A 21,570-nucleotide genomic window follows, 5' to 3' on the forward strand; every position below is an offset into this window, starting at 1 on the left:
CGCGACCCCTTTGGGGGTTGAACGACCCTTTAACAGGGGTCGCTTAAGACCATCGGAAAACATATATAATTACATATTGTTTTTGTGATTAATCACTATGCTTTAATTATGTTCAATTTGTAACAATGAAGTTGGGGGTCACCACAACACGAGGAACTGTATTAAAGGGTCGCGGCATTAGGAAGGTTGAGAACCACTGCCTAGAGTGTTTTATTTAAGGGCAAGTTGACAAGAGGCATTACTTAGAGAGAGCTCTAGTCCAGCAAACCTTACACCACCCAGCAACTTGAAATAAACACGGACTTTCCTCTCCACTGAGCATTGGGACTTTCTGACTTTGCTTGAGTTTGGGGCTGGGCTTCCTCCTAGACTTCTCAGTCGGAAACTGAAGTAAACTGGGCTGCAGCATCTTCTTGAATCACAGGAAAACTGCGTGCAGTGTTTCCCCGAGAAAAGCATGGAAACCCACCCACGGTGTGTGTAATCTATAATGTATATTCCTTGGATGGGTTATTCATATTTATTTAAGGAGCCCCAGGAAGCATGATGGGCATATCATTACAAAAGCTGTTTTGTGTTCGGAAGTGTCCACTGACTCATTGTGTTGTTGTTTTTTGTTTATTTATAATCTGCCTTCTCCCGGGCACAGGGTGACCCCTTAATAAAGCCTCGCTTACAGAATTCCCGAATTCGCCAACTCCGGGGGGGGCGGGCGGAAGGTGCGGGTTCCCGCTCTTGCCCACGCGCCCCGGCAGCTTCGCAGCTTCGGGCGCATGGAGTTTCCGGCCTCGCTCCGTGGTCGCCGGGTCATCCGCCCGCGCTCCCTCCGGCCTGAGGTCAGGGCTCGGGAAGAGCGCGCCGTCGGTCGCCGCATCCGGAGGGCCGTCCGCGGCGTGTCCACACCCTCCGCGCCCGCCGCCCGCCTGGCTGCGCACCGGTGGCTGGGCTCGCCGCCGCCGCCGCTCGGAGTTGGGCCCTCCCCCGGGTTATTTCAGCGCCGAAGGTGGAAATGCGGAAGTTTCCAGCCTCCACTGACAGATGAGGCTGGCGACTCGCTCGGCATGCGCGGCGAGGGCTGTGCGGCGCCCCGCGTCCCCGCCGTCTGCACCCCTCGACTCTAGAGGCCGACCCGCGGGCGCGCCATGGCCACGCTGCCGAGCGCAGAGCGCCGCGCGTTCGTGCTCAAGATCAACAGGTAAGATGCGCCCTGCGACTCGCGGCCGCACCCGCCCCGCCGGCGGAGCGCGGTGGCGCCGGGGCCGCAGCCCCCGAGTCCCTGGGCGTCCGCGGCGGGGCGCGCCGGGGACGGCGGAGCGCCGGTCCCCTTGGCCGCTGTGGTGGGCACTTGAGCGCGCACTGGCCCGCGCGGCGGGCTCAGCCAGCTCCTCTCCGAGAATCCCACCCCTCGCGCTGGTCCTCGGCCACCTGTGTCCCTGCTCAGAGCAGCCCAGGGCCGCCTCCCACCCCGCCCGCCTGCGCCGCCCTCACAGGGTTCTGACAGGTGGCGGGCCTGGGAGTGTGAAGGGCGCAAGGGTAGCAGGTCCAGGCTTTTCTCACCAAATGCGCCTTACATAGGCGCTGCTCTGCGAAGGGGCGAGTGAAGAAGTAGCTGAAATGAGAGGTTTGCTCTGAGGCAGTGGTTTCAAGACTTAACTTGTCCTTAGTAGGAATCTTGCCCCTGTCGTTTTATATTTCCAGAAAAAGCTTGGCTCCTGCTGACATGGCTATTTTTATTCCCTGGCCCAAAGGAGCTATGAAGTGGAAAAAGTAATTTTTAAAATTCTCCATTTAAATAAACAAAAGGAATGGCCTGTGGTTGGCATTTTTACATTTATAGCGCTCCAGCAAAGCACATGGATCCAATACTCGCCATCCCATTCATAGCCACTGTTGTACCAACTAAATTCGAGCACATTTGCGGCTCCAAGTTCTCAGCAGAGGTGCTTTAACTGCAGTTTTTCCACCACTGAAAACTGCTGACAAGTGTTTGGAGACATTTTTGTCTTGTCTTGAGAAATCTAGACTGTCTGGTTAAAAGATAATATGAAACTCGTCCTGAAGGATCAACTTATTATTCTACTGCCCTCACTGCGCTAGGATTTGTTAGTCTTTTAGCTGAGCCTTTGAAAGGCTGGTTTCATAGAAAATTTAGGGGCTGCTAGTGTGTGAAGAGGTTTGAAAGAAGGAACTAGAAGTCCAGAATAAAAGAGGCAGTAAGGACTTCCAGAGGGCATATTGAGCTTTATAGGCAATTTTATTTCTACCTGCAGTGTAACTGTGAGCAAACCATTTTTTTTACCTATTTCTTCATCTTTAAAATGATTTTAATTATTAATGCGTACTGTATATATATATTTTTTAAATTAAATCTTTATTGTTCAGATTATTACATTTGTTCCTCTTTTTCCCCCCCATAACTCCCCTCCTCCCAGTTCCCGCCCCACCCTCCGCCCTCACTCCCCACCCACTGTCCTCATCCATAGGTGCACGATTTTTGTCCAGTCTCTTCCCGCATCTCCCACACCCCTTTCCCCCCAAGAATAGTCAGTCCATTCCCTTTCTATGTCCCTGATTCTATTATGATCACCAGATTATTTATTCACTTGATTCTTAGATTCACTTGTTGATAGATGCAAGTTTGTTGTTCATAATTTGTATCTTTACCTTTTTCTTCTTCTTCCTCTTCTTAAAGGATACCTTTCAGCATTTCATATAATACTGGTTTGGTGGTGATGAACTCCTTTAGCTTTTCCTTATCTGTGAAGCTCTTTATCTGACCTTCAGTTCTGAATGATAGCTTTGCTGGATAAAGTAATCTTGGTTGTAGGTTCTTGGTATTCATCACTTTGAATATTTCTTGCCATTCCCTTCTGGCCTGCAAAGTTTCTGTTGAGAAATCAGCTGACAGTCGTATGGGTATTCCCTTGTAGGTAACTGAGTTTCTTTCTCTTGCTGCTTTTAAGGTTCTCTCTTTGTCTTTTGCTCTTGGCATTTTAATTATGATGTGTCTTGGTGTGGTCCTCTTTGGATTCCTTTTGTTTGGGGTTCTCTTCGCTTCCTGGACCCGTAAGTCTATTTCTTTCACCAGGTGGGGGGAAGTTTTCTGTCATTATTTCTTCAAATAGGTTTTCAATATCTTGCTCTCTCTCATCTTCTGGCACCCCTATAATTCTGATGTTGGTACGCTTGAGGCTGTCCCAGGGGCTCCTTACACTATCTTCGTATTTTTGGATTCTTTTTTCATTTTGCTTTTCCGGTTGGGTGTTTTTTGCTTCTTCGTATTTCAAATCTTTGCCTTGATTCTTGCGCTCCTCTGGTCTGCTGTTGGGAGTCTGTATAGTATTCGTTATTTCAGTCCGTGTATGCTTAATTTCTAGTTGGTTCTTTATCATAACATCGAGGGTCTCATTAGATTTCTTGAGGATCTCACTACATTTATCGGCGGCTTCTAGACAGTTCTTAAGAGACCTTAAAAGTGTGGTTCTGAACTCAATATCCTCCATTGACAGTTTTGTCCTGTTTCTTTGTCTCCGCATTTTTTATGCTTTCTTGGTGCACCCCCTAGTGGTCTTTGTGCTCAGTCTTGTTGTAGTTAAGCCTTGATTGTTGTCGGCAATACCAGGGGTGATTTGACCTCCAGGCTAACTGGCTATGAGAGTCCGCTGTGTCTGCAGTGGGAGAGCTTCTGTGTTGGATCTCTAGGGCGGTGCTAATCTAGCATTTGCCTGAGGCTATCCGGCAAATGGCTCTGCGCAGGGCTTGGGCGGGGCAGGTCCCCGGGGGATCTACAAGGCAGGCCAGAGCGAGCAGTTATGGCTGCTCTCAGTTCCGTCCCTAGGGACTCTGCCTCACAGAGTCCCAGCAACCGCTGCAAACCTCGGAGAGAAAGCTGTCTTCGAGTTCTGACTGAAGCCAGACAGTCCCGCTTCTCCCGTTTGAGTCTGGCTCCCTAGAGACTCTCCCGGATCGGGAGCTCAGAGTCTGAAACTCCCTCCCGATTGAAAACAACAACCGCGCCCTCCGCCGCCAACCCGCGCTCCGCGTGCACTCCGCACCTTAGTATTTCACTTCAGCACTGCGCCTCCTCTGAGTCTGGGTATGATATTCTCTTTCCTCCTAGTTGTAGAATTTCCACTCAGCCAGCCTTCCTGTGGTTCTGGATGATGTCCGTTCCGTCTTTTAGTTGTTTTTTGAAGTGGTTGTTTGAGGCAGCAATCTCCGGTGTTAACCTATGCCACCATCTTGGTTTTCCTGCGTACTGTATATTGATGTTGGAGGTCAAAAGGTATAAGGTACATCAGTGATCTCTCTATGGGGATTTTTTTCTGCATTATGTTTCACAGGAGGGGTGATTCATTTGGCGATTATGGGGGTCAAATGAAGTTACTGATGTATGTACCACTTGTCATAGCTGCTGTTCCTCCATCCTTGTGAATTTGAGGTCAGGAACTGTGACTCAGGCAGAAAAAGACTGTGGGTTAGATGAAGTTAATCTAGAGAGAGCAGCAGGACCTGAACTAATCCTGTAGGCATTCTTGAAAATAGCAGTGAGATTGGTGTGGCCTGGCGGAATCAAACCTGCTTGCAGATGAGCTCTCTCTTACAAGCTAACTACGTGACAATGGATATGTTATTTAATCTCTCTGAACTTAGGTTTCTTTATATTTCAAATGATCATAGTACCTATCTTTTATTACTGTCAGGAAGATTAAGTGAAATAGTATGTGCTTGTAGTGCCTGGTTCAGAATAAATGTTAATTAGCCTCATCAGCATTACATCAACTTCATCTTTGTCACCATCATCTCTATTATCACTTCTTTGAGATCCTAAGAAAGAAAGGTAGGAAGAAAAGTTGACATTGGAGAACTTTCCATACAGAGACCAGTTTGGGTTGGGTATGGTGATGCCAGTGTCTGGTTGGATCTGCCTTGGGGTGGATGTTCTCCCTCATATACTGTCTATCTCTGTGCTGAGAATATCGAACACACCCAGTGGCACAGAATGTATGATGCCATCTGACCAAGAAGAGCCCCGCTCAAGTTAAATAAAATATAAAAGTTTCCCTAATTCTCAGGCAACAATAAAGACTGAGTGATCCAATTTTGGGGGTCCTTTTTCCCTTTTGAAACATTTTGTGTATGGGGCCGAAGAGCTGTGCTAAGGAGGTTGGCATAACTTATTGTTTAAAGGAGTGGATTAATAAGGATATACCTAATATTTAAATAATATTAAAATTCACCATTTATTGATCACTTACCATGCCCCAGACACTGCATTACATTTTTAATGGGTTATATCACTAAAACCTTACAAAATTTTTATAGGATTCACATGAAGCCTCAGGTAGAATAGGAAAATGAAGCTTGGAGATGTAGTTGCATAAGGCCATGCAGGTTTTGCAAGGCCACACAAGCAGAAGTGGTAGAGTAGGATTACAGACTGCCCCCAAAACTGTGCTCTTAATTGGCCATTAACTATTTTGGTCCATATATCTTAAGAATTTCCTTTAAAAGCAATAGGGAGTTAATTTAAAAAAAAAATCATTTCAGTAGCAGCATTGGCAAATTGTTCTGTATTCTGGTCAGTGTTTAATATCTAAACAAACTAACTGATATTTTGCAATTTTACAGCTGAAAAAGAAAATGTTTTCCCTCGCATGCCTACATATTATTTTTTAAACAGATCAACTTACAAAAGTACGACAGTGTTGAAATATGGCCATCAGTACACTCAACATGGGTTCATGTTTTCTCAGAATATTTCTACTCAGAATAATACAAACTATCTCCTAAAAATGTTTATGGAGTAAAACTAATATGCTTCCTATTGAGGAAATGTTGAAATCTCATGTATTAAAATTTTTATTTGTAAAGAACCTCAAGAAAGAGTGAGCAGACTTACCTCACAGTAGGAAAAGAATGTCCCCACAGTTCTCAAATTTTGTGGCTTCTTGCAAGCAGCATTGCCCTTTTAGGGGCAGGGCCAAAGTGAAGGAGGAACCTGGGAATGCCCATCAATGCCCATTCCCCCACGATTGCCCTGGCTCTCTCATGCTCTTATGAAGCCTAAATTTTCATGTGTTGAAAATCATCATATAAGACTTTTGTTTTAAGCACTAAGTAATTGTATGACTTGTTACATTTAATCATTTCTCTAGAACCCACAGCTTAGGGAGATATAAGAGAAAAAAAATCCACCATTGACTTTTTTCTGAGCTGGAAGAACAAAATTAAATTTCTTATAAATGGTATATACTTGTCCTTATTTCAGTTTAATTGATACTGACTTCCTGTGCCCAAAGACTAGATCTGAATTAGGCCATTCATAATAATGTTTGCATTTGGGATTTCAGGCACTGCTGCATTAGATGTCATAATACAGTTTTTGTGTGAGCACCAAGACTTATCAATACCTTTATTTATTACTGGCATTTAGGACTTTCATAGATTATAAAAAATATTACTAATATTCTGAAAATTCATTAAACAAAGTCTTTTGTTTCTTTCAAGCACAGAATAGATGTACAACTTGATCAAATATTAAAAATAAAATAAGGAACTTGGATAAAGAGGACAAAAGTGCAAAATGCAGAAAAAACATTAATGACCCTTTGGACATTCAGGATTGAAAGAATAAATGATAATGGCTTATGCTTATATAATGGTTACTTTATGGCAGGTACTGGTCTAAGTCTTAACATATTATAACTCATTTGCCCCTTATAAAGTAGGAACAGTACTATTTCCACCTTACAGGTGAAGAAACTGAGCACAGAGAAGTTATGAAAGTTTTCCAAAAGTCACAAATAGCTAATTACAAGCAGAGCTGCGATTCAACTGCAGGCAGCCTTGGTCCAGAATCCTCCCCCTTAACCACTATACCATGCTGCCATCTCATTTCATCTAAAAAAATTAAAAAAATTGACACTTATTGAGTATTTACTATGTGCCAAGAACTTTATATATCTTTATTTCATCAGTGTAAAAAAGGAACAAAATATTAAGCATAATATTAGTGAGTGATTTATGGAAGATCAATACAAGGAGCTAAGAAGACAGATTGCATTAAAAAACAGCCTCAGTAATTTTGAACATAAGAACCAGAACAAGTTGAAGGTCTAGAGATCTTCCTGAGAAGTATTTGCTACTTTTGTCTGCAAAGATGATGCAAGCATAGCAATATATATGTACTTATATGTATAAATGTATGTCTGCAGTGTAACAGTGCTATTCTTTTTTAAAAAAAATATTTTATTTATTTCAGAGAGAAAAGAAAAGGGAGAGAGAGAGATAGAAGCATCAATGATGTGAGAGAATTATTGATTAGCTGCCTCCTGCATTCCCCACACTGGGGATCGAGCCCACAGCTTGGGCATGTGCCCTGACTGACCAGGAATTGAACTGTGACCTCCTGGTTCATAGGTCGATGCTCAACCACTGAGCCACGCTGGCTGGGCACAGTGCTGTTCTTTAGTAGTGATGGCAGAGGGGGGTGTTGGTGCTTTCAGGAATTACTTCATTTGTCTGATCTATTCTAGACCAAAGACCAATAGTAGAGGCTTCAGGCAACTGAACTCAGAATTTGGCCTTACACATTCAGAATCATTTTCTCTCAGATTCTTGGGAAAGCCACTCGAACTCTAGGCATCTTGTGCAATTGAAAAAAAAACAAAACTTCCCAGGGTGAAATTTTGAGCTCTGACAATTCACATGTATGTGTGAAGCTAATGTTTACTTCTACATGGAAAAGAAGATAAAATTACATAATGTGATAGTGCTCAGGGGACTAGGTCTCCTGTGTCAATCCCCACACAGAGCTAGTGATGGAATGGGGTGATGTTTCCATCGTTTTTATTAGGGACCTTGAGAAGGCAGGCATGTGACAATACTCAGACTTCTTGCTGGAGAAGGCTAAGAAACGGGAGCTCTTAGTTCATTGTGGTGGCGAACAACTGGGGGCTTCTTCACATCTTGGTCAATAATAAAGGGCTAAAGCAAGAGGAATGTGCTATCTCTATCCCAAAAATGTTCCATCTAATTTATTACCAGTTAGCAGCCGTTAAGGTTCTCTAGGCTCTAGGAAAACACAACAGAGTTTTTACAGTGTGGGTAAGTGTGGTCCCTGTGCTTCTGGAGTTTGCACAGTAGTGGTACAGTTTTGTGTATTGACAGTTTGGGGGCACACAGAATAAAAACAGGTTGAAATCTCTGCAAGTATATATGAAGGCATCTGTATGCAGGGGGTTGGTGAAATCAAACAAATGGTAAAGTTAGCATATGGTATAAGACCGTTACATTGTGTCCCATTGCGTTCAGCCCAAATGCAGGATCAGAAAAACAGAAATGGTTGTGGCAGAACCAGAGCTTCTCCTGTCCTTTATTCTTTTCATTCATGTTCATCATTAGAAATAGAAGAGTACAGTAAGCAAACATTTCCACCACAGCTGTTGACATTTGGATGTGTATCCTTCCATTTTTACAAGATTGTATTGTTTATGTTGCCCTAGGATTTGTTTTTTATTTTAAAATATGAATAACTCTCCATGTCAATCCATGTAGATCTACATTATAATTTACCTAGGTTGTATAAAATGGCCTTTATTGGATATGCAATGACTTATTGAATTAACTCTCTATTATTGGGCCTTAAGATAGTTTCCAATTTTTTATAATAATGTATGGCGCTTAATGGAACAGTCTTATGCATACATCTTTATGTGTTAGTGAAAATACTTCCTTAAAAAGTCTAGGAGTGGAATTGCTTGATCAAAAGAGGGAAACATTTTTCAAGCTTTTGCTACACATGGCCAAAGTGTCTCCCAGAAATTATCTCTATTTACATGCCCATCAGTAGCCTTCAGTGTGATAATTTCCTTACATTCACACCCTGCTGGGTTTTATCATTCTTTTAAATCTTTATTCTGACGTTTTGACCCCCTCTCTTAAATGTGTCTGACCTCTTCCTGTTGAACTTCTCTTCTAGGTCCCTGTATGACTTCTTAAGTCATTCTTTGGGGATTAAAATAGTCATGCATTTCTCCCTTTTCCTTTGCCTTATATACAGCTAAAGATGGTGGTAACCCCTGCCTCTCACTTTCTGTCTCTGTTCATTGAATAGGTGGATTAATGATAATGGTAGATTGTTCTAGCAACTTAGTTCGTTTTAACTTCTGTCTTAGACTCTAGTTGTCACACTTTCTCTTGCTTTTTACTTTACAGTATAGTCCAGTCTACCCTTCTTTGCATAAACTTTAGCTCTTTTAAATGAAATGGCAAATAGAAAATCAGAATACCTATCTATTACAAAATAAGGTTCCAGATGGCATACTCACTGTTGTGTTTTCCCTTGAATCAGAGTATAGAGAGATGGACTTTTTTCACATATCTTTGGGTTCCTCTTCCTCTGGGATTGGCTTTGGGGTTAACACAACATATTAGTATTACTCTACTCAGAAATCTCAAAGACTTCATGAAGTTTTCCTATCATTTCCATCATACAATGGATAAAATTCATTGTTCTTCCCTTTGAAAGTCCAACATGAAAATAGCAGACAGATTACCTAATGATATTCAGGCTAAACTGAAATAGATTAAGAAATGCAGAACTGTAAAATAACTGACCCTTCTACTTTCTCCCATCTCTTGACTTTCTGGCACATGGATGAGTTAGTAGGCTTGTAAATCCTAGGCTGGTTAGTTTGATAGTTCGTTCGTTCATTCATTCATTCACTCCAGCTAGTGAGGGTTACTATATTCTAAGTACTGTGGTAGGCCTAGGAAATAAATTTTAAAAAGTCATAGCCTTGTCTGCAAACCCAACTGAATAAGGAGGGAGCCTTCTCTTGCCTCCTAGCCCTCCATACTGGATGTTGTACCTTCAAAATGCTCATCTTGAGGGGTACTACCACTTATTCTAAGGCATTATCCAAAAAACCTACATTTTTGGAAACCTATTTAGAATTGCTCTCAGAGACTGGAGTATAATTATTTTATTTTATTCCTTTTTATTGAGTTTATTCAGGTGACATTGGTTAATAAAATTATATAGGTTACAGATGTACAGTTCTATAATGCATCATCTGTATATTGTATTGTGTATTCACCACCTCAGGTCAAGTCTCCTTCCACTAGAGTACAGTTACTTTAAAAATAAATTTTATGGTATAAAATTCCTTTGGGGGAGAATTTTTTTGTCTTGAAAAGTGTAAAAAATATAGAGTATGATGTGGCAAGTAGCTGATGGCCCAGCGACCAGAGTTAACAAATGTTAACATTTGGTCACTTTTGATTTAGATATTTTTATTTAAAAAGAGAACACTATGGATGTTCAAAACCAAAATTCAAGCGAGTGAATTTGAAGACATAATTGGCTTTCTTATGCGCTTTATGAGTCAGGCAGCATTCCATCTAGCAACAGAAGGGCACTCTGAGGGGCTGTACAAAATGGAAGGTTTGTCCTGGCTGGTTTGGTTCAGTGGATAGAACGTCAGCCTGTGGACTGTAGGGTCCCAGTTCGATTCTGGTCAAGGGCACATGCCTGGGTTGCAGGCTGGGTCCCTAGGCGTGCAAGAGGCAGCTGATTGATGATTCTGTCTCATCATTGATGTTTCTATCTCTTTCTCCCTCTCCCTTCCTCTCTGAAATCAATAAATATATATTTTAAAAAAATAAACAAAATGGAAGGTTTTTATAGGCGGAAAAGGGCGGGACTAAGATGTTAAAAGAGTGTATTATTTCAGGCAAGGACATTTTTTCTTAGGGGAAGGCACAGAGTCTTGTCAACGAAATACCTCACTATTATTGCTCAGCAGATTTCAGGCTGATTGGTTTAAAATTCCAGTCCTGGAAGAGGCTAAAACTGCAGTTAGTTTAGTCATTAACTTTTGGTTTGGTGATGTGGCTTAGCAAAAGTGACTCCATTTTGGCTGTTTTTGTTTGTTTGTTTTTGTTTGTTTGTTTTAACACATAAATTTGAATTCACCCTTTGTTCTTCCCACTACTCCTATTCTCTCTTCTCATCTTCAGAGGCCAGCGCTATCTCCAAGTTGCACTTTTAGTGTGTGTGTGTGTGTGTACCTATCTATAAATGATATTGTATGATTTCTGGAATAAGCCATAGTGACTAGTATTCAAGCAAGCCAGTTAAATTAGGTAATATCAGTTTGAGTTAAAGATAAGATGGGACTATAAAATAATGAAGCTGTATTTTACATGTCTCTTTAAGTAGCTCTGAAATCAATTGGAAAGAAGAGTTCCAAAAGTGACTTCAGGAAGGCAGCTCTTTCAGAATAAACTGGCACTTCTTGTGTGGAATTCTAGAGAACAACAGTTATTTAGATGTGTACATTCTGGGAATGTTTTTCAATCACTCTTTGCATTATAGTCACATTACTCACTTCCTGGAATGGCCAGGAAATTCTTAAAAAACATTATTTTCTCCATCAGATAAATGTGTCCATGATTTTCATTTGGCCTGAGATAAGCTTTTGAGTTGATAACATGTTTATTTTTAGGTAATATGGTTTTAAGTTTATTTAAAATAAATAAAAGGATAAAGATTTTGTCGTATTGCCAGAACATTTGAGTGAGGTAAATATGTGATTAGCAAAAGAGAGTGTGGTATTTGCTCAAAAGTCTTTATGTTGTCACTTTGGCTTAGCATGACTGAATGGGCAGGCTTGATTTTCCTCTGTTCAGGGAGATATGGTGCCTCTGCTGCGCCATACCTCAAATTAGGCGAACTGGGGAGAATGCCCAGAGGGAGAAATGCTTTCCCCCAGTTTCTGCTTCCCCTGGCTGCCACACAGGGCAGTGCCCAGCACACAGCCAGCATGTTCTCTGGTGGAACTACCAGGTTCTCTGTTCTCAGCTTTCTGCTGTGGACTGAGAACGCTCAGGAGAAATTGTGTTCTCATCAAAGTTACCTACCTGGGGCTCAGAGTTCATTAGGGAGGCAAACTAGAGTTGCTTAGGGGGTGCTCGTCCTCATGCAGTAATTTACACTACAATGACAGTCCACTCTCCTTTATGTTAGTAGAAAAAGTCAGGTTCAAAGTCCACTAAAATGCACTTTATTCTACTATGTAAACTAAATGTTGTTTCAAGGCAATAGTGAACACCTTTTCTCTATGGGAACAAGATTGTCACCTCCCATCCTGGACGGCATGTAGCGGGTTCCATTCCGGTCAAGGGCATATACCTGGGTTGCATGTTCCCCACGCCAGTTGGGGCACGTGGGGGAATCAACCAGTTGAGGTGGTTTTCTCACATCGATGTTTCTCTTCCTGTCTCCTCTCTCCTCTTCCCTCCTCCCCTCCACTAAAATCAGTGGAAAAAATATCCTCTAGGGAGGATTAACTCCCCCCCCACCCCCCCACCCCAAAAAAGATTGTCACCTCCCTGAGGACAGTCTGGGTGGTTTGCTTCACCTCCCTAGTATTTTACTCTTTCATTCCCACTCGCCAGCTGTTTTGATGGTGTCCCTTTAGGAGGAGTAGCCAGTTTACCTATTGCATTTTGTTGCCTATCCAATAATTTCATTCAACTCAGCAGTAGTTTTTTTGATTGCCTATGGCTTTCTCTAGGCATTATGAGAGGCAAACAAAACCATAAACCAGTATATGCCCTGGAGTAAGCAAGTTAACATAAATGCAAAAGATGTAGAACACAGGAGATGGTGTTTTCTGGCTGGGTAAGGGTTAATAACAGGAATGTTGACAGAACTCAGAGGGGAAGACATTGCAGCAGCCCTGGAGGGTGAGGAGGTGAGACTTCAGCCAGGTCCCGAAGGGCAAGGAGGTGAGTGACAGAAACTGAACTAATGGGGAGACTAACTATTAGTATGCAGATGGATTGGAGGGGGTTGAATAAGAAGGATAAGGCGGGAGCTTCAGTCATTCCAATATGAGATGATGAGGTCTGGGATTAGGCTGGGGTAAGGAGAATGGAAAGAAAGGAGGCTGTGTCTACAAGTGCTTCCAAGGGAATCTACTGGACCAGAAAAGCAACTAAATGTTTATTCATGTTCTCATTTCGTGAATATTGAGGGCAGTGTTCTAAGTGCAGAGGATAGAGCTGTAAGACAGACAAGGTTATTTTTCTAAAGGAAGTAATTTTCCAGTGGGAACACAATAAAGAAATAAACAAGGAAATATCAGATACAATAAGTGCTATGCAGAGAATGTAAAAGGGCCTCAAGGGGCTGTGTGGATACCTTAGAGAGAATGGTCAAGGAACGAATTCCTGAGGAGAGAACTCTGGCCAAGACAGGCAGGGGAATTAGTAAGTGCTGGGGCTGCTGGGAAAAGTCTGGTGTGTTGGGAGAAAAGAAAGAGCCAATGAGTATGTCTGAAGTAGAGTGAATGAGGGAGAGAGCAGTAGAGATGAAGAGAAAAATAGGCAGAAACCAAACCATGAAAAGGCTGTGTAAATCATGGGGAAAGTTGAAATGTTCATCTAAGTGCCCTGGGAAGGTTTTGGAGCAGAGGCATGGTGTAATTGACTTTTGTGCTTAAAAGATCTCTCTGGTTACTATGTAGGGAAATAAAGAGTAGAAGTAAAGAGAGCAGTTGGGAGGTGGTGCAGTGTCCTGGGGAAAGGTTATGGTGGCAGGACACCAGCTGAGAACAGAGAAGCAGTCAACTCTAAGTGTATTTTAGAGATTGATGGGTTGGGTATAGAGTAAGGGACAGTGAGAGAAAAAGAGAAATCAAGATGTCTTCAATGATCGAGTGATGGGTGGATCTGATGCTTTTAACAGAGATGGAAAAGACTGGAGGATGAGCAGGCTTTTTGGGTGAACCAAGAATATAATTGGGGGCATATTAACCCTTTGAGTGCCAACCAATATTCTAGGAACTATGCTAAAATTGCCAAGGCATTTTTTGCTGATTTTACAGCAGTTTAGGAAAAAAATTATGAATCGCAAGTAAATGAAGTTACATATTCAAAAACTTAAGGAAACCTTTACTACATTGACATATTTAGCAATATCATCATCACTAATAAAAGCAGACTTAGAACTGGACGCCATTTCAAAGCGTTGATAGTGCTCCCGGCACTTTTGGCGAAAGACAGGAGGAGCGTGATCGCGCTCCCCAGCACTCTAGGGGTTAAGTCTAAGATGCATGTTAGGAATTCAAATGGGATTATCTACTATGGAGTTTTGTTTAGGAATTTGAGACTCAGGGGAGAGGTCATAGCTGACTGTTTAAATTTGCAAGTCATTATCATCTGATGCTTTTAAATAAGGAAGGTAAAGAAAATATTGAAAAACTTATCTTGATTTTTTTAAACAGCCACAGCTATATGTATAGTATAATATTTTAATTAAAAAATGAATATGCGCACATCTCACTATCTATAGTATATATATAATACATATAATAGGGAGGGAACCATAAGAACATATGCCCACATGTTTATAAGCGTTATACCTGGATAATAGTATTGATTTAGATTTCTGTTTCTAAGTATATGTGAAGTATGTGTACTAGTATGTGTGTAGTCTTCCAAATTTTCTTCAAAGACTGTTTTTGTAACAAACTCATATTTATAAAAGAGGTAACACCAAAATTGCCATTGTGAGGAAATTGGATAAAGATGGTGCCAATGAGAAATTGTGAAAAATTAGGAATTAGAGTTAGTTTTGGGAGGATAATTTTGTATTTCTCTTATAGAATTTTTATTTTAAGAGAATATAGTAGACTGCACATTTACATATATTTCTTGTCCCTCTTTGAGAGTGGATATTTCTTTCACTTTGTTGAAAGTGATGTGGTCACTTCAAGGTGAAGCTTTAAGACAGTGATGGCCAACCTTTTGAGCTCGGCGTGTCAGCATTTTGAAAAACCCTAACTTAACTCTGGTGCCGTGTCACATATAGAAATTTTTTGATATTTGCAACCATAGTAAAACAAAGACTTGATATTTATTTTATATATTTAAATGCCATTTAACAAAGAAAAATCAACCAAAAAAATGAGTTTGCGTGTCACCTCTGACACGCGTGTCATAGGTTCACCATCACTGTTTTAAGATCTAGCCTGACCTTTGTCATGTCACCTTTCCTCTATTCTACACAACCTGCAGTACTCCAGACAGAGGCTAATCTGTCAGCCTGCCTTCTGGAGCGGCTCGTTTTCACAAGCCACTACGACTTTGGGACTATTTGTTAACACAGCGTCACTGAGTCTAGTCTACCCTAACTAATATAGATGAGCATAAAATATGCAACATTTTCATTGGGCAGCTTGAGCTATAGGCTTAGGGGTTGAATGATAAATCAAAATGGAAAAATATATATTAATTAGGGAGGCATCAGGGAGTTGGGAGTGGGAATGAAGAATGGACACATTTCCTAAGTGGGAAAGTATAGTGGAAGGAAAAAGGAATGGGTGTAGGTGAAGAGTCATCGCCAGTGGGTACAAGAAGAAAGAGCTACAAAAACAAGAAGAATTTGGCCAAGAGATGGCTGACTGAGGTAGTATTAGAAAAGGAAGCTAACAAGGCAGTTAAAAAGGTCAGATGCCAAATTATGAGGACAAATAAAGAGCCATTGGATTTGCCTTGACGGTGGTCAGTGTGAACCTCTGAAACAGCAGTTTTGTGAAGTTGTGGGGAAGGAAGTCAGATTTCACAGGGTTACAGAGGGAGTCAATTTGGAGGAAATGGAGGAAGCTGGTAGAGGCCACTCCTTTGAAAAGTTTGGATGAGGCAGAAAAGAAGTGGGACAGCGGTAACCAGGAGGTTCTGCCAGACTTTGACTTTTTTACACAGTTAGAATATGCGATGCTGGACACAGTATGCTCTGATCTTAGAGAAAAAACTTTTTATTATTCTCATAAAATGTCTTACATGTGGATAAAGATAATCAGAATGACTGATACTGTTTAATGTATAACACCTTTTGCTTTGCATTAGCATTAAGACTCCTAACAATAAGTAAAATATCCTATTTAGATCTTTTCTTCCTAGGATATTTGGACTCTCCCTTGCATTATCTTTAAGAACGTGGTAACCCTTTCTATTTTAGTATCTGTACATCTATCGCCTTAAGTTTGAAGTACAAAAAATTATAGGAAAGAGTACCAACATTTTGCTCTTAAACTACCTATTGTGGGTTGATTTGTGTCCCTCCAAAAGGTTCCTAAGCCCTGGTACCTGTGAATGTCATCTTATCTTGGAGATAGGGCTTTGCTGATGTAATTACAGTAAGATGAGATCATACTGGATGAGGGTGGGCCCTTAAGGCAATCTCTGATATCCATATGAGAAGAGGCACAGGGACACTCAGAGAAGAGGCCAGTGAAGACGGAGGCCATGGTTGATGTTGTACCACCACAAGCCAGGGAGTACCACAGCCTACCAAGAACCACCAGAAGGTGGAAGAGGCAAGGAAAGATTCTTTGATGGGGCCTTCAGAGGAAGCAAGGCCCTGCTGCCACAGTTTAGTGACTTAAAACAACAGTAACTTATTATTCCTCCTGATTCTGTGGCAATTAGGGTTGGGCTCACTGAGGTAGGTCTGCTGGCCTTGCTGTGTGTGGTCATTCATGTAGCTGCAATTACCTGGTGGTTCGACTAAAGCTGGAGAGGCTCAGATGGCCTCACTCACATGTCCCAGCCTTGGTGTTGGCTGTCCCTCTTCACGTGGTCTCTTGTCCCTCAGTAGTGTAGCTTGGTATTCCTTACATGGTAGAGGCAACATTCTAAGAGAATGAAGGTGGACGCTGCAAGGTTGCATGAGGCCTAGTCTAGAACTCATACAACATAACTGCTGCCACATTCATTAGTCAAAGCAAGTCACAAGGCAGCCTGTCTTCACAGGGTAGGGAGATAGTCTCAGATTGTTAATGGGAGGAGCTGCAAAATATTGGGCCATTTGAATCGGTTACAACACCCAACAGAGAAAGTAATCATATCCCATTTCAAACTTCACATATTTAAGCAAAAGGTCTTGTCATTCCTAGCTAAAGTCAAAAGACCCATTTTACTGGCAGAGAAACTGAGAACAGATTAAGTTGACATCTTCAAAGTTACCTGTGAGTCATACTCTGTGAGAGACTCTTTTTTTGGCCCATGGAAGACAGCTATCTGTCTGGAAGAGCTAAACACAGTCCTGCCTGGAGGCAGGAATGATCTTAATAACTCCTTGGGTTTCTCTTAAATCCCATAATTACATTGATGGAGCCCAGATTGCAGAGCCGTCTAGTCCAGAGGCGAAGCAGCAGTTTGAGAAGATCAAGGAGAGAAAGTGCTTGAAAATTGCTGTGTCTGTCACTCACAGGAGCAGGATTTGAGGCTAAATTCAATGACTAGGAAAAAAGCCAGTGAGCTTTTTATCCTCAAGAGTTACCAAACAGGCTTAGAAATTCAGTGACTGCTGTGGTCCAGTGTAAGTTTGGGCTGGGAAGAATTAGAGTGAGTAGAAGAGAGAGGAGGCGAGAGGCAGAAACACCAACCCATCAGGAAGATATGCACTCTGGGCTGTCTTAGAAGGATCACCTTTAGATCTGTCAGGATGGCTTTTAGCTGCTGCGAGGAACAGACCACTTTGTGAACAGTGGCGTAAACAAAGTAGGGGCTTATTTATTTTCTTAGATAACAAGAATTCTAGTGGTTGGCCATCCAGGCTTGGTATGATAGCCCAAGATACCACTGGAGACCCAGATACCTTGTGTCTTTGTATTCTTCTATCCTTAGCGTGTGGCTCTCATCCTCATGGTCACAAGAGGGCTACTGAAACTCTATGCATTGCAAGTACATTGAAGACAGGAGGAAGAGGGAAGGCAAAAGAGGTATGGCAGCCAACTTGGCTCCCCTTTAGGAAATTTTCTAGAAACTCACACATGGCATTTGATAGAGAGATCTCATTGGTCATATCTGTGTTAACGCTACTTACAAGGGAGGTTGGCAAGTGCAGTTTTATTAGACCAGCACATTGCCATCCGCAACAAAACAAGGGTTAAGTTAGAAGGAAGGAGATAATGGTTACTGATAGGCAACTAATTATAACTGCTGTGATTCCCAGCAATTACTGTGGATGTGAATTAGTGACAGAACTTCCATTGTGGCATCATGGTACCTCCACCCCATTAATAATTATAGCAGATTCAAGCTCATCTAATTCCAGGACCCTGGCCTAATGAGGATGTATATCTGGGCTTATAGGTCCAATATTCATCAAGTAAACTATCTACTGTAACAAGCAATACTCAAATCTCAGTGGATTAACAACCTCCCCTCCCCACATAAAACTTATTTCATAGTCATGTTACAGTCTGATGCATGTCAGGTAGCTCTCCCTCAAGCAGTGACTAAGGGACCCAGGTTGCTTCCACCTTATGGCTGTGCCATCTTGTGAGTTTCAGGTTATTCTGGCATCATTTAGCTAGTGACCACGAAGAAAGGAGAGTTAAAGATTGTGCATCCAGTTTTTAAACACTTCAACTCAAAATTGGTACACATCACTTCCAGTCACATTCCATCGACGAGGATCACTTACAAGGTCTAACACACAAGGAGGGCTGGGGAATATAGTTCTAGTCTGGCAGTCACTTTACATTGACAACTCCTCACTGTGAAAGGGGAGCATGAACCCTTGGGAGTCAGCTAGCCATCAGTGCCACAGGATCCCAGTCCCAAAGGAAGAGCCAATAAACATATGTGTCGGCCTGGTCTGCTGTGCTGTTGGCAGACAGATAGCAACCATGTGGTCTCAGTCACAGGGAGATGGGTGTGGAGGCTACAAAGGAAGCAAAACCCAAATCATATGGCTGAAGCACCTGAGATTTGAGGAGACAGTGAGAATAATATAGTAGAAAAACAATTTAAAATCACAGTCAAGGACACCAGAAGTGTCGTGTGCAACTGAACACTTTCTAGAAATCCCACAGATGGATACGGAGCCAGAGTGCTCAGCTATTTTATTTTTTTATTTTTTTTTTTAGATCAATCAGCTTTAAAATATTTCAGGAAAAACCACAAGATTAAGATATTTTAAACTGAGTTTGAATGATTAACTTAGAATTAATATTTTATTTGGCAGGAAACAAGGTATTTCTGGTGTAAGAGAAAGAAGCATTCTAAAACTCCCACTTGCGGAGTAACGGTGTACAGCCCTCCTCTCCATGACAGGACAGTTTTGATGAGCAGTTGAGTCACTTTCCTTTTGTGACTGCTTCACTTTGGGTCTGTTGAATCCTCCTGCTTAATTTGCCTTTTAATCATTTTAATAATCTGTGAAATCAGTCAGCCTTATTCATGTTAACAGTTGTGATAATAACAACTCACAAAGCCCTCACTGCAGAGAGAAAACCGTATAGACATTCAAGTTGGAGTTTGAGGAGGCAAACAAGTCGGACTCCTGTCCCAACTCCGCTCACTGATTCTCGATGGGAACATCTTAGGCAAATTATTTAATTTCCTTTCTTATCTGTAAACCAGAAATAATAACAATACCAACATCACAGGGTCAGATGAAATATTATCTCTGAAAATGCCACATAAACCAAAGAGCATCACACACATATTAAGGAAACGACTATAAAATGGAAATGAGTGCCATATTTAATGTGCGATTAGTCAGTGAGGTGACATGTCATACACCTGGCACAGGGTCTCACTCTTGGTAGATGCTCAGAAAAGTCAAACTAAAAAAGGGCAAGATGAATCCACCTGAAATTAGAGATGAAGAAATGTTAAAACAATAACAACAAACAGCCCTAGCCGGTTTGGCTCAGTGGACAGAGCATCTGCCTGCAGACTGAAGGGTCCTGGGTTTGGTTCTGGTCGAGGGCACATGCACAGGTTGCAGACTCGATCCAGTAAGGGTTGTGCAGGGGGCAGCCAATCAATAATATTCTCTCATCATTGATGTTTCAGTGTCTCTCTCTCCCTCTCCCTTCCTCTCTGAAATCAATAAAAGTATTTTAACAATTAAAAAAAGAACAGCCACCACAACAACATAAAAGAAGGTTGTAACTCATTTGCAAAGCCAGTCTCCATACAGCACACACATACATGCACCCACACACACATGCACACTGCACACACTTAATGGTAAACTTGTAAGGAAGGAAATGTAAAGGCAAAAGAGATATTTGGACTTTAAATTTCCCCATGACCTCACATTTTCTGTTACTGAAAGAGATGACAGACACACCATTACCTTTTCCAAAAAATAACTTTTATGGAAACTTCTGGCAGTTCTGAAAGACTACAGAGGAAACTTGGTAAAGCCACTTAGGTAATGCATGCCAGGTGATCTCAGGAATGTTTATATGAGAGATGGGAAAGAAATGAAATGTTGAAGAAGTGGAACCATTGAGGAAAATAAGCAATTCATCCTAAAGAATAGCAACTAGAGTTATAGATTGAAGACCTACAGACGTGTTTCCTATCTTTTCTTAAAATGAAAAATGACTTCTTATTACAAAAGCTATATAGGGAATTACAGAAATTCAGAAGTGCACATAGCAAAAAATTTTTAAATAAAAATTATTTTTGGTACTTTGACCTAAAGTTAATCAGGATGTTCCCCCTAAAAGTACACACGCTTTAACAGCTGATAACTCACTTAATTTTCATTTGAGATTAAGAAATTAGTAAATTTTTATTCTGCAGTAAGGGAAGGTGTAGGTAAATTTTTTTAAAAAGTGTTTTATTTTGTTGAATAGCAGCTGCTGCTCTCAGAGAAGAAGCACAGCTTGAGCCTTCCCATCAAGTAGTTGTGATGATTCAGGTTTTCCTTCACCTCTTCTCAAACACAGCTATCTTGGGTTGCCACATACAACTGAAGAACCTTAGAAGAATCATACATTTCATCTCTCTGGGTCTCAGTTTCTTTGAGACAGGCTTATTTGCTAACATCGCTTGGTCTGTCCTTTTCTAAACCCTTCACCTACTAGAGCCACTCAAAGGGATGACTGCCAGGCGCCAGACTATCCTTGACAAGCAATTTGGGACCTCAGTCTATCAAAATGACAGCAAGTTGACTATGGCCTTTTTCAAAATTCTGTTTTATTGAGAAGAAGTGGAAAGATCAACTGTATAATTTGTCTTCATTGACAGGGGAAGACTAATACAAATAAGGAGAAACTGAAAAACCAGTGGTATATTTCTTGTCATGTCAGGAGAAAAGTGACCACAATGTGATCACTAATAATTATTTTTAAAAATTAATTCTTGCCCTTATTGAGCACTTACTGTGTCCTTCAGATGCATTATTTTGTATAAGTCTCATAACAGCCTAAAAGATTGAGTGTGGTCTTATTATCCCAAGGGTGTGGATTTGGAAACCGACACTGACCAAGGCTATGCAGTTTACCCAAAGACGTGTGAATGGTAGAGCTGGGGTGGAAACCAGGTCTAGCTGAGACCAACTCAAGCTCTTAACCACCTGTTATTGCCAACCATAGCTGCCTGTATGCCAACTCTCTTGCTGAAATAAGTTTTTATCATGGCCTTGCCATGGAATTTGTTGAGCTTGTTTTTTCCATATGCCGTAATATGTTTAGTTTTGCCTCACACAAGTCAGAGGATTCATTTTCAAGAGAGATGGCCCGTGTC

At 41.5% G+C, this 21,570-nt stretch overlaps 1 protein-coding gene across 2 annotated transcripts in view; it reads left to right on the forward strand.

Moving 5' to 3' along the window:
- Window positions 1-831: 831 nt before the first annotated feature.
- DOCK8 (dedicator of cytokinesis 8) overlaps window positions 832-21,570 on the forward strand; it is a 196,846-nt gene continuing 176,107 nt past the window's right edge. Inside the window, exon 1 of one of the 2 annotated variants that reach the window (XM_036330926.1) lies at window positions 832-1,195. Coding sequence is in view for 1 of the 2 variants with exons in the window: in XM_036330922.1 (XP_036186815.1) it covers window positions 1,143-1,195 (53 nt within the window). In the remaining variant the exon portion in view is untranslated. The remainder of the gene's footprint in view (window positions 1,196-21,570) is intronic. The other variant, XM_036330922.1, reaches the window with a different exon arrangement.

The sequence above is a fragment of the Myotis myotis genome, unplaced genomic scaffold (assembly GCF_014108235.1).
Source record: "Myotis myotis isolate mMyoMyo1 unplaced genomic scaffold, mMyoMyo1.p scaffold_m19_p_12, whole genome shotgun sequence".
Classification (NCBI taxonomy): Eukaryota; Metazoa; Chordata; class Mammalia; order Chiroptera; family Vespertilionidae; genus Myotis; species Myotis myotis.